This window comes from Rhea americana, unplaced genomic scaffold, assembly GCF_003343005.1.
Source record: "Rhea americana isolate MKP2758 unplaced genomic scaffold, rheAme1 scaffold_131, whole genome shotgun sequence".
Taxonomy (NCBI): Eukaryota; Metazoa; Chordata; class Aves; order Rheiformes; family Rheidae; genus Rhea; species Rhea americana.
Window position 1 is genome coordinate 1,090,209 of NW_028185384.1, and position 13,565 is coordinate 1,103,773.

The 13,565-nt window shown below is 45.4% G+C and overlaps 1 protein-coding gene across 10 annotated transcripts in view; it reads left to right on the forward strand.

Annotated features, from left to right (window-relative positions):
- LOC146599834 (uncharacterized) overlaps positions 1-13,565 on the forward strand; it is a 258,807-nt gene that overhangs the window by 95,976 nt on the left and 149,266 nt on the right. For all 10 annotated transcript variants that reach the window (XR_014894912.1, XR_014894911.1, XR_014894909.1 and 7 more), the window contains one exon: positions 12,302-12,374. Coding sequence is in view for 2 of the 10 variants with exons in the window: in XM_085297846.1 (XP_085153972.1) it covers positions 12,302-12,374 (73 nt within the window). In the remaining 8 variants the exon portion in view is untranslated. The remainder of the gene's footprint in view (positions 1-12,301; positions 12,375-13,565) is intronic.

The following is a 13,565-nucleotide window of genomic DNA, read 5'->3' on the forward strand; positions in this document are numbered from 1 at the left end:
AGCAGGCCAGCTAGAGAGGTTGTCCAGTTCGGTTTTGAGTATCTCCCGTGCTACAGCCTCTCTGGACAACCTGTKCCAGTGTTCAGCCACACATGACCATTGCTTCTTATCCTGTCATGGGACACCCCTGAGAAGAGTCTAGCCCTATCCTCTTTACTTCCYCCCCATCAGATATTTATACATAGTGAGAAGATCCCCCCGAGCCTTCTCTTCTCCAGATTGAACAGCCCCAACTCTCTCAGCTGCTCCTCATATGACAGATGCTCTAATCCTATAATTATTTTGTGGCCCTTTGCTGAATTTGCTCCAGCAGGTTGATGACTTTCTTGTCCTGGGAAGTCCAGCACTGGACCCAGCGTGCCAGGTGTCACCTCACCAGTGCTGAATTGAGGGGAATGATCACCTCCTCAAATTTCTGGCAGTGCTCTGCCTAGTGTACCCAGGATACCATTGCCTTCTCTGCCGCAAGGGTGCTTTGCTGGCTCCGAGGATGAATCCGTCCACCAGGACCCCCAGGTCCTTCTCCAAGGCTGCTCTCCAGCTGATAGCCCCAGCTTGTACTGGTGCCTGGGTTATTCCTCACCAGGGGCTGGACTTTAACAGGATGGAGAAGAACCTGGAGGTTCAAYAAAGGGAAGAGCAAAGTCCCTGCAGCTATTGTAGGGCATGTTATTGTTCAAAGAATCTTAATGTCATTGAAATTCGGTGAACTTCTATAGTGTTCACCTGTAACCTGATCACTTCTCAGACAGTTCTGTTGAAAAAGACCCTACCTAACAACCAAAGCCCCAAAGAASATCAGAGAAGCTTCTGACATTGGCATAGTTACTTCACCAAAGAGTCTGTTTCTGGTATAGGCTTTTGGGTAGACTCAGTATACTTTCCTGATTAGGTTGTGATCCAGTGCCCTTCTTGGTGCACTTTGTCACTTACAGCATGTCTTGATGTCATCAGTGTTGGGTATTAAATGTATCTGTCTGCAAGGTGTGATTACAGAAGTGTCACCTGACCTTATCTGAGTGGACATTGCTGGGCTGCCCTTATTGCTGGCTTCTGGGGATTCCAGGCTTGGAAACGCTTATTTCGCCCCCCCCCCCTTTTTTTTCTTCTTCCCTATCACTTTGGTGGTGATACTAGTGAATAAAGGTTTAGAAATTYTGTGTATATATTACACTACTACATTCTCCTGATAGAATTAAACATTATTAATTCATAGGGAGCAGAAAGTGGCAATCTATATTACCTATGCCRTGGTGTAAATACTTAAAGAGCTCCATCACAAAGTGCTGAATAGGGCTATTTTCCCAGAACAGAAAGCAGCCATATGTTTAGGAGATCCTAGGACAGTGGAACTTCAGAACCATTCAAAGAAAGCTCTGCTTTTTATGTAGACCTATAAGTAGGAACAAATCTGACATCATAACCCTACAAACTGTTTCCGTTATTAAGGCCAAGCATTTTGGTAGTGTTCATTTCTTTTGGACTTTGCAGTTTTGTCATTCTTGTAGCTTACACGTATGCCTGCATAAAGTAATATTTCCATGAGCRGTGTGAGTGTCCATGCAAGGCAGGGAGGGCTGGRGGTCCAGCACATCGGGGAGAGCATGCCATAATTTGATGTCCTCCTGAAGGAGCCCCAAACTGTGTAAGACATCATTACACATCCACATTTTTATACAGCTTGGARCAGCTGTGATCACTGAGTAAGTAAACAGTAAAACTCTCACAATGTTTCTTAATTAAAGCAATTAGTATAATTTAAGTAAAGAGGAGGGTTAGCCGTTATTGAGCGTTCTCSCACAGTGATTATGGAGATCTGGGGCTCTGATGTCATGCTAGCTGAGGGCTGTAAATTGGAGAAAAAATTACTTTTATGCAACATTCACCTCATTTTGTCTCTGTAGATTCAGGAAGCTATTAATGAGTGCACATACAGAAAGAATCAGCAGATGTATAGTATATATTACATTTCTGACAGCTTGCTCCTGAGTCAATGAGCAAAACAACCTGTGTTTCTTAACATCAAAATAAAAATAAAGCTTAACACAACTTCCTAGTTCAGTCTGGGTTTTCTAGATGTACCTGACTGATGAATGCTCTGGCACTTTTGACTCGTGAGGAGAAACAGAACAGCTTTGCTTTGCTTCTCATCTCAGGCTTTTTCATGAATTCTTGAATGGGGAAAACTCTGGCAAGAAGCAATTGCAACAATCTGTTGGAATCGCTGAATAAATAGTGGGTAGGTGCATTGGCCAAAAARGGGGGTTTAGTTTAGGGTAAGCAGCAGAAAATCTTCAGAAAGTGTGAAGCAGTGCTTTAAAAGCTAGGTTTAGAACCTCACTCAGAGTTGGTCCCTTCAGAGAAAGAACTAGCCAGGACCTTCAGAGAAGCTAAGATTTTACGTACGTATATCTGCAAATCAGGAAAAAGTCTAAAATGAGGGTGGAAGTCAGCTGACTGTTGGCTGATTCTCCTGTTACAAGAAAAGCCTGTGTGCAGCAGCCTGTGAGATGCTAGCACGGTCTCCTGAACCTCTCTTCAGCCTCCAGGGCATATTCTGGGTGGCGATGGGCTCCGACCCAGCCTGCCAACAGCTTGAAACCGGGAGGTGATTTTACCCACGGTTTGACTGGCGTACAAAGCTTTGCAAAGGCTGAAAGATTTGTAGGGTTTCTTTTCTTATTAGGAAAACAGAACAAAACTTCTGAAACTCCCCCCCCAAGGTTTTCCTGCTAGCCTTTCAAAAGCAGATAGGATGTGTCTTAGATGCCTGTATTTCACTGATATCGCTGAAGAGGACCTGTCGTTTTGTCACTCCAGGAAGAAGAATTGGCTGGTGACTGGTCTTTGTCAGTCTCAGAAAATCTTCTATTTGTATGGCTCACTCTGCCTCTTGCAGAGGAGCATGAGTCTGTTTTTATTGTAAAGGTGTTAATGCTGTAGCTGTTATCTTCTTCTAATTAATTCAGGAGRAAAAAAAATGTATATAATTACCTGATTAAGTGTCAAAGCACCCTTGAATTCAGCCCTGTTCCTTTCAGTGTCAGGTGTGAAGCTCGTTATTTTCTAAAAGGGGACTCCTGTTTTGGCTAATCCAGAGTAATTAAGCATGGGTCTAAGCGTAATTTAGATAATGTAAGAGTGGCACTCTTTCCTAATGAAGCTGTCCATCAGCATGCGGGCCTGCTTTTCAGGAGAGAGTCCATTAATAAATACGGTGTACCTTGGTCGGTCACACAGAGTTTGTGGGTTGCTCCATCCTAACTGCTTTAATTTCTTGAACTCAGCATCTTGCTTCCTATAGCCAACACACTGCCATACAGAATGAACTACACAGTTTTAATTAACCGGTTACCTATACTGTGTTTTTCACAAGTTCATTAGATTTTGTGCCGCTYATAATGGATGCAGAAGAATTCAAATACTTCTGTGAGTGTTATTAATCAAAATGAAATGTAAGTATTATACTGGATATTCACAGAACTACATTAGAAGTACATTAATAGTATTGCATAATTAAAGCTARCAGAAGACAAAATTTAATTAAATTAATTCTAGCCAAAATGATAGATATAAACAGCAAGACAAAATATGTCCTGATTTAATCTGTATATTTTTGTGGGAGATTGTATGATCCTTGTGATCACTTATTATCATAACGGCTGGGCTTTTGGGAGGGAAGGGCTGTTCTTAGTTTTTGTGGTTTCCCTCCTCAAGGTGCCCGCGTTAGAGCGCGGCGTGGCTCGCGCCATCCCGGCGGAGCGGCTCCCGGCCGCGTTGCTCGCCCCTCGCGCGGCTGCAGTCGCCGCGGGCCCTGCTCCGAGGGCAGCGCGGTCGGGGCAGCCCGGGCTTCCCGTCGGCTCTTCCCGTGGGGCGCCAGGAGCSGCCCGGCCCTTCCTGACCGCTCCACATGCACTGCAGCAGCGTTCAGCGCCGACTGGAGGGGCAGTCACTGCTCAACTGAAGTGAATGGTTTTTTCCACCAAAAACCTACAATTTGGTAAATTTGAGGAGACTTTCCTGAAGATGGCTAAATGCTATGTATATAYAAAACCTTACCAAAGAGCAGAGCGTGTTGGACAATGACAGGGTTTTAATACAAACAACAAACCTTTCTGTATTCAGGCCATTTCCTCAGAAGCTGCCGACAGTGATCCTCTTACGGGCGACATGAATAAATAAAAASTGAGGAGAAGCTCAGCCCGCATGGATGCTGTTTAGCAAAGCTTACAGGTGGCTGAAGACAGTCTCACAAACAAGGTCTCATAAATTCAGTCATAGGTGCTGCTCCCATCACTAGAGGTTCTAAAATGGTGACGGCAACATCACATCACTACATCTAGCACAAGAGATTAAAAATGGATCCAGACAGAATACGTACAAGTTAAATTTGTACTATAAATTTATTCTAATTCTCTATGTCATTTTGGAGCATATGAACCCACTCACCATGGAAGCACTTTGATATATGTTACTCAAACATAAGGCCATTTCATCCTTAAGTTATATTTAGAATATTAAGCAATTAACTATAGAAATATCATTAGCTTTCGATTAGCCTTGCAGGTGGTGGTGATCTGTTAGGAAACCCTGGTCACCTGTTCCTGCGCAGACGTCATACYGTGTTTGCTGAAAGGCTGCACTTCRCTGCTCYGCGTCTCGCCGGCAGAAGTGACCGACCGTGTATGACTTTACTAGCCCTGATGTCATGCTGAAGTTCATGATGATTTGTGTGTTAGGAACTCCCAGGTTCTTTATTKCTATCCATTGCCGATCACTGCCAGGCAAGTGTTATCTGGGAATCCTTCTTGGGACACATGYTGTCTTATCAACCTTAGAAACAGAGTTTGTATTTAAAACTGTACTCTGCAACACAGCTCGTGCCCATGTTAAGTATGAAGTAGTTTATAAACCCTGTATGTGGTGGAAAGWGAAGTCTCAGCAGTGTTCTTCCTTTCTAGTTGAGGATATGCAGTGTAATTTAATTGAGGTGCTGGGGTTTTCACACGCACCACCCACCACATGTTGATTTGAAGGTAATGCTTTCTAACAGCCTGGTCTTGCAAAATCTCTGGAGGACTCTTACGCCAGTCTGACTGGGGTTTGCAACAGCAGTATCAGTTCTGTGATGGACAAGGCCATYAGGTAGGAGCTGACATATTTGTTCAAAGTAGGTTGAGACTTTGGTTTTTTTGTAAGCAATGGAAGAGGCACTGGTCACCTAAAAGTCTCCGTGGCTTTATTCAAGGTGGCACTGTTCAGGAGGTGCCATGAAGTCTTTACCCAGTAAATCTCTCCAACCTCAGCTATGCAGTACACGATCCTAGCATCTCTTTGTATGTGAAATACCTCTGCTAGTCTTCAATATTTCAGACACTCTGGTTGCAGCTACAGGACTACTAGCCTTTAAATTGTTATTTAGRGCACATTCCTATGTTGGCTGTAGTTATAACCATTAGTCTTTCAATAGACTGCTGCAGGTGATARGTTTCTAATATGCTTTTGCTGAAAACAACAAATAAAATAAGAACAGTCTGAGTCTGCAAAGAATAAGGCTCAGTATATTTTAAAGAGGTGCCAGACTGGTATAACTCCATTGCCTTTAGAGGCTCCACCTAGTCTCACGGAGGTGAAGATTGCTTTGCTTATGGAGTGCCTTTCCTTGATGCAACGTGGAATTTGGAGCATGGATTTGGCAGTGTGTGGCTAACTGGATAAAATAAAGACTTAAGCTCTTGCTTCTATGAGACTTGGATTCAAGTTGTAATGATTAGCGCACGATTGCAAATTAATCATTCTTTTCCTATGAGGGYGTAGCTTTTTGATTTGTGAAGCTCTTACAGCAGGAATTCAGGATTTGAAGGCTCTGTTGAGAGGTGGATGACAGGCAACTAGGTGCTGAGACAGAGATGTGGAGAAGCTTCTTGCTTCAGGTCCATGTGTAGTCATTCTTAGTGGGTATAGAGAAGAACTGCTATGYGTTTCGCTCAGATGACTATAGGAAAAATTGCTAACACAAGGAAACAGCAGCATTTCAAAGGGTCGTTGAAGCCCATCCCAAATGGACTTCGCCTTCCAGTCACCTTCACTTCACCAGGTTGCCAGCTTTAGGAAATTTAGTAATTCCTGGTGTTACCTTTCAAGCCCCTCTTCCCCTTTTTTTGATATAGGATTATTTTTTTAAAAAATCTTCTATTAGAAGAGCTGTGCAAAAGTTTGCAGGCTACGTAATTGCTTCTCAATAAAGACTTGATCCTCGCGCACCCCATCGTAGGTACGGTACTGTTATTCCCAGTTTACACGGGAGTAACTGAGATTCTCTTATTTGCCTGAAGTAAAATGAGTAATAATATTCTTAGTGAAACTAGGACTAGAATTTGGATCTTGGCATCTCTGTCCCCTCCTAGTCGCCATGCGTGTGCGCGCTGTGTCTCTGGTCTTGCTGTCTTTCCTTTCGCCAGGCAAACGGCCGGACAGTTCATCTGCTTAGGCGGCCCCGCGCTGCCTTGTTGGTGTTTCCAAGCGACCCCCTGTTCGTTCAAAGAGCTGCCGCAGCGGAGGAACCGGACGGGCCCTGGGCGGCGGTGCTGTGGCCCGCGCGTGGTCCGCTGCTGAGTGAACATTTCGAGTCAGAGCCCAGCCCGGCGCTCAGGACCGCTGCACCAGCGTCCCTTGGGCGCTTGGGAGACGCGTGCTCCGGGCGTCATCAGACCTCGGCGGCGTCTGGCGGCCTCGAGGCTGCGGTAAGCCGGGCAGCTCCTGAGGTGTGAGGGTGAGGGCAGCGAGGGGGTGAGCACAGGGACGTGGGTGCCCCCGTGCAGGTCCCTTCGGGGCGTCCCTGTTGATGGCACGGAGGAGGGTGACTTCATTTCACGCTTTGAACTGCCCGTATTCCTTCCCGTAGGAGTGGATCAGCCCGGAGCTCGGCGTCTGATGATCTCCATGTAGGACCCCTACTTGCCTCAGGAGCCACACACCTGAGCTTGAGTTCTTCTGAGGGGGTTCCTCCGCCCTCCGCTTCCAGCYGGGAATAACCCCCTCCGCAAAGCATCTGCCCTGCTAAAACCTGTAGGTGATTCGCTCGTTCCTGATGAGATGTGGGGACGGCTCCTGTGCCGGGCGAGCGTGCGGCTGTTCCTGCAGCGCAGGGAGGCACGCGCGCTGCTTCGGGACCTGTCTGCTGAGGACTCAGTCGCCTTCCTTGCACTCGTTGGAAAAGTCYGTTGAAAAATGTATGCCTAAATCTCAGAGCAGCACTCTGAAAATGTGTGATTAGACTGAAAGGCAGCACGGCAATAATGTTACGTGCCTGTCTCACTGCAGTGTACCTGATAAATCCAGGTTTAATGGGAAGGAAATGTAAGGTTTAATATTCTATTAGTGTCCTTAAAGATCTGCCACACTGACTGCTTTATCCCAACGTGAGCGACAGGCATTAGTGTGTCAGTCTGCAGGGCTAGGCTCGTGTCTGCAAAGAGGAGATTTAAGGATAGTGGATTAAAAACCTTTKAAAAAATAACGTGTAATAATATTACAGATCTCGAATCAATACTAGAATAGATGCACAGGAAAACATATTGAGTGGTGTTTTCGTCTAATGTTCCCTGGCAGCGCAGGGTGGAAGTTTAGTTCCATCGCTTCGATTTTTCCTGCCAACACAAACAAATCTGTGCCTCCTTTCTGCCTGCGCTGCCAGTGCAGCCTCCTCTGCCGTATTTGGCTGTGCAAGCTTTAAAAGCTTCCAGTACTTCTGGGGCCAGTATAAAACAGCTTTGATCCCTTGCTTAGATTTCTTCAATCCCTAAWTTACCTTCACTTGTGCTTTTAAACCCTTTTTGCTGTTGCTGTTGTAACTCTGTAACCCCACAGAGTTCAGTATCCTGCTGCTTTTAAACAAAACAAAGGCTCAGTCTTAATTTAACGACAGTGGCTCGGAGCAGACTGCACGGACCGCTTTCTGCTGATCATCTTAATTGCTGTCTGCAGGATTTCGTCCCTGAGCACCTGCTCTGCCAACCRCAGCCCACATATTGTCTTAGGTCAGTCAGATTTTTGTCTTCAGTGTTAAAAAAAAAACCTTTCTCATTCACCACCCAGATCTACTGGGTTTTATTTATTTTGCAAATTATGTGTTTAAGCCTGAAATGGTAATTTCTGTAGGCTGTTGTGGGACTGGGAGGGTAGTATTGCCAAGCTCTTTTCGACAATACCAGTGTCCCACCAATAAATGATTTGCTGTTCAGAAGCAGAGACATGACAGGTTCTGCATCCTTGAGCAGAGGCTCAAGAATTTGTGAAGTCCATGCTGCAGGTGGAGCTTGCCCAGCAGCTCTGCCTCTGCCCAGGGCTGTCTGGAGCCTCCAGCCATGCACTTCTCGAGCTTTCTTTTCCTTGAGACAGCATGGCATTCAGTAAAGCTTCATGTGTTTAATCAGTGCTCTGTGTCTTCCTGGGAAATGTCTCAGTAGGGGGATACAAAGCTAAAGAGCKGTCGGAGAACACAGCGACTTCAAGAGGGATGTTGAATGTAGGCAGACCATGTTCTCATTTCCTCCTGGGCTGACSCAGGAGCTGCGCAAGGCTACACGCATGTTTGTGGTGCAGTTTCCCTACCTCTGCAAGTAACGGGAAACAGGCCTTTGAAGAAAGGCACCTAACACTTACCTCTGTGCGCCTAGGGGAAGGTATATAGGTGCATTTTAGTGGTAAGCAAATGTGCCAGGTTGCTCTGTGGTTTCCAGGGAAGGGAAATTAGTGAATCCTTTAAATATCTGCCCTTGCTTGGTAAAAAATAAGCATATGGCATGCTTATGGTGACTGTTACAGGCTTTATCTTTTCCAGGTTTCTTACTTACACACTTTGCTTATTACTTTATTAAGAAGTAGTTCACTATGCCAAAATCTAAGTTTACCTACTTACCAAGTGGCATGGCTTTCAGGGTTAGTACCACTGAAGTAACTTCAATGTCGACTTCAGCATCTCTGGTCAACTTTGGCCAACTTGTGACCGCATCGGAGGTTTGCAGACTCTTGCAGAATTGTGTAATCCAGCACAAGTTTTCTCTTCCTGAATTTCAGCCACTGTGCTGATACCCACTGTTTGATGTTTCAGAGGCTTTGGGAGACTTTAGTCGCTGAATGCTCTTCTGACTTTTTCTTTTGTGTTATGTTGTATCCTTTTCGTTGGTGCTGTGTTCAAGCACTGTTTTCCTTTCCTAAGGATCGGCATTGACAGGATGACTTCTTTTTCTTGGGTTCTTTTAGTTGTCACAGTATTTGTCAAAGATTAATGCTTGGTCTTGCTGTAAGTTTGCCTGAGCTAATCCCTGGTTTCTGATCGAGGACTCCTGCACACAGGAAATGGGAAGATTGTTGACTCTTCAGCTTGCAATATTATATAAACTTGCTTAAATTTTCACCTTCTTTTTATACATACCTAAACCTTTTCTGTTGTAATTTGTGTCTTTGTATGGAGTGCTGTACTGAAATGTCTGTAATACAGTTTCAGTGTTCACCCTCTCTGCCTGAATGAACCCAGACACTAAGATGTCTGTACCAGCTAGTAATGTGTGATAAGCTATTACTGTGTTCTTGATTTATTCTTTTTTTTTAAGCATTATGATGCACTGTTTTCTGTCCTTCATATTCTAAATGCTGTAGTGACAGAGATGAGATGAAGTGCTCCGTCTCCACTGGGAAACATTTTAGCAGTTACAGRTCAGAAGCAGAAGAGCTTCTTAGGCATTTTCAATCTTTTTATCTTGATGTCGTTCCCTTTAATTGAAACACAAGCAAACTAACCATACAGCTTTTCTCTGGATTTTAGAAGTAATGACAGAAGTAACCCAGGGGAAYGGAGGAACTCTTGCACCTATCCAGGGAGAAACTAAGAAAACTGTCCTGCTTTGGGCTCTGAACCCCTTTTCCTTTTCAGTTTACTGTACCGTAGTCTAGCTTGCTGGTTGCGGATTTATGCGATTGACTTTGTGATTTCAGGGATTTTCTAAGCCAACAGCTGAACTATCAATATTGCCCTAACAGGACATCAGTGTTTATCTTTGCTTTTTATGAACACAGATTAGAATTACTGAGCTTAAATAAAATATTGTCATCTGCTAGAAAACAGTTGACACGAGCAGGAATGGTTTGGGTTACGGGGACCATGACACGGTGCTCGTACGTGCCTTTTGCAGGGTGGATTAGCCACTACCTGTCTTTGACTCGGAATAGTGCAGAGCTCTGTCGTCTATGCAGATGATCGTAGGACAGCGTGTGGCATCCTATAATCTGTAAAAAATCAAAGATTATTCTGTGATCTTTRCTGATAAGCAGGAGACATGTAGGACCGGGAATCAGTGTCCTCATAGAGTGGTACTAGGTGGAATATTGCTCGGATGAGCTAGTCAGCACAGATATCCCTCTTCCTTGCACATTTTTCTAGGGGAGGGAGGGTGWCTTTTTTTATGTTCGGCCAGCTAGAAAGAAGTACAAGTTAAAACTGGRGCCGCAAAGATGGTTGCTTCAACTGTCACTTCCTGGGAGCCTGAAATCAGCTGTGACACTGTTGGGTCTCTGTCATTTGGACTTGCAGAGACATCTCGACATCTGGGCTGGGTGGAGGGAACCGAAAGAAATTGGTGCCTCCAGGAAGCTCTTCTACATCTGACCGCGAGGCCATCTTTAATATCCGAGAGGCTGCCAAAGAATTTTTCTTATAAAGCGAAGGTAGTAAGGATGCAGTTAAGGTGAAAGCACCACCTATTACTTTATGTTTCATATACCTGGGCTGTTTCTAATGTATATTTTTGGTATCTCTGAATGAGAGTTAAAAGGRTTGGAATGGTGCTTGTTTGCCACGTGATGAAGCAGTCCCTGATCTTCTTAAAAAAACCTCCCATGGAACTCTAATTCTCTAAAGCTGCAGAGTCATGTTAACGCTRTTGGCTCGCTGGACCTATTTATTTCACTGGTGTTTGCAAAACGAGCAGAAAGGGTTATTGTCGGGCCGCGCAGGAGCGTGGGAGGTGGTTTAACATGGCCCCGTGGCTGGCAGAGAAGGTCTGTTGCAGTCTTATCCGAGGTACTTGCTTCTACTGCAACGTTTTGAAGTTGCTTCGTGAGGTCACCAGGCTTCTTTTTRAAGAGCTTTGTCCGTGTTTGTCGCTGCAGCGTTGGGTCCCGAACGCTCCGTCCCTCTTCGCAGCTGCCCCTGTTCGCGGGCAGCGGTTTTGCCTCCCCAGCTCCCCGCGCGCTGCCGCGGCCGGGCTGCGCGACCGGGAAGGTCGCGGGCGACTCTCGCGGCACGGGCTCCGACTGGCGGCTTCCCGGAGCCGGAGGAGCGGCGCCAGCGCGGCCGGGGCCGTTCCTGCGGGCGCGGGCGCGTGTGCACGTGCGGCTGGGCTGTGCCCCGGGAGCGGAGATCGCGGCCGCTGCCCCGGGGCGCCGACGAGGCAGCGCGGGAGCACGGAGGTCGCCCGAGCGCAGCGCGGGAGGCTCTGCGCGGGCGGGAAGGGACGAGGCTGGCGGCAGGCTGGCTCCTGTGGCTGTGCTCACGCTGCGCGCARATTCGTCCCCAGGTTGGAAAAAGTCTCTACCCGGGCGAATATTATTTAATTTTGGTATGTGACAGTTCCTGCAGCTTTCTGTGGGAGTGCRTATTCTGTGCATTTCTCTGCTTTTTCTCTCCCCCCCCCTTTTTAACTGATAATATCTTTAAGTTGATGAATTAATTATATCAACATGTCAGTCACGCTGTGCTAGCTGATGCCAGGTGGTGTCACGTAAGAYGAGCAAGAAGTAACCGGCTGACACGCAAAACATCACTGAATTGGGGAAGCCGCTCGTCCCCGCGGCAGCCGCTCCCCACCCGGCTTTGGGCTCCGTGTCTGGCTGCTTCTGTCAGCAGAGACAGATCTCTAATTTGATCTGAGATTGTTATGAGAGCTGACATCTTGCCATTGGATTTGAAATGATTCTTCCAGTTTCTTCCTTATTTCTGACAGTTTATTGCAAGTAGGAGATAATTACTAGCAACAGTCTCTGTTGTATATCGTCCCAAGGAAATATACTGTTAAAAGTCTGGGCAAGAACATGATATTTCTARTTCAACAGTAAAATTTACTGTGAATAATGTTAATATAGTAGATTAAAACATTTTTAGTATGAAGTTAACCTCCTGAGTTGTGGCTGTGTTTCAGCAAGCTGTGCAGCTGCMTGAATGACATTTGGGTTAAGGTGAGGCAAATAGCGTAATGCTTTAAATTGAACCTGGATTACCTGCAATATTTGTGTTTCTGCCCAGGGCTGATGGCTTCGAGGAGGCACGGAGGGACAGGGAGACGCGCCAGTGCTGCCAGCCACTCCTCAGCGTTCAGGTACGTTCCAGATAAATTGCTTAAGGGTTAAGAGAAGGGTTGTAAAGCGACGTCTGCAGTATCCGTTGTCTGCCCTTCTTACTGACATACTGTACGGCTTTAGATGAGTTGCAGAAAGAGTTTTGGCTTAGTTCTCCATCTGTACAATAAAAATGTATTTTTTGCTTTTTTTTCCTAATTCTAAAATGCTTAGAAAAGTATCAGTCGGAGACTGAAATGGAAATAATAGCGATGTGCGTAATAAAAGTTCTAAGATGAAGTCACAAGCTAATGAGACAGTACAAAGTTATATGGAGTAGAGTAGATCAATGTCTTTTGCATGGAGAAAGCATTGATTTAGTGTATGGAGGCAGTTTCTGAGATGATAAAGTATTTTCACTTTAGAAAAAATACTGAGCAGTTAAAAACATTTAGATAAACTAACATACTTTTCTATTCCCAGTTGAAATGTCAGAATCCTAAATATCTTTACTCTCTGCAAATTCAGAAAATAAAGCAATGGTAAAGATCAATTAATTTGCTCCTTTTTGAGTATTTTAAAATTACTTTGTTGTTTTAATTAGGTTGAGCTTTGAAGAAAAATATTTGAACTGGGAAAGTATGCTTCAAATTGAATGCTGAAATGTGAAACGTTTTAAGGGAAAGACAAACAAAGAAAAAGTAAAATAAGCGTGTGGACTCTGCCATTTTCTTCCATTTCCATTGAAAGAAGTTGGTGTATTCTGTTAAACATTTCAGCAAAGACTTTGGGTTTTTTACGCGATTGTTTCTCTGGGAAGTGATGCACACTCGAGCATGCTTTGGTGGCAGGTTTTACCTTTGAGGAGATGGCTTCTATCTGAGGAGTGTGATTATGAACCTGAAGGATGTAACCATCTTGGTCAATGTGCAAAACAAGGGTCAGGTGTCCTCCCACTTTCCCTCCAAACACTTCCGTAACCTAGTGAGGGACCTTGCAGGCTTTCGTTTGGAGATGCTGTTTAACTGACCAAAAGGGATCTTGTGGACAGTGGTTAAAGAGCAGCTGGGAAGCTTCCAGGGCCGCGGGCAGCAGTTGAGAGAGGTATGCTCGTGATCTGTAGAGAGTGGAAGAAGGAGCTGTTGCATTTCCACCTCCTTCTGTCTGGGGGTGACAAAATGCTCCACCCTAGGAGAGCTGTGCTGGCGGAGGAGTCCGTGCCAGGCTGGTTG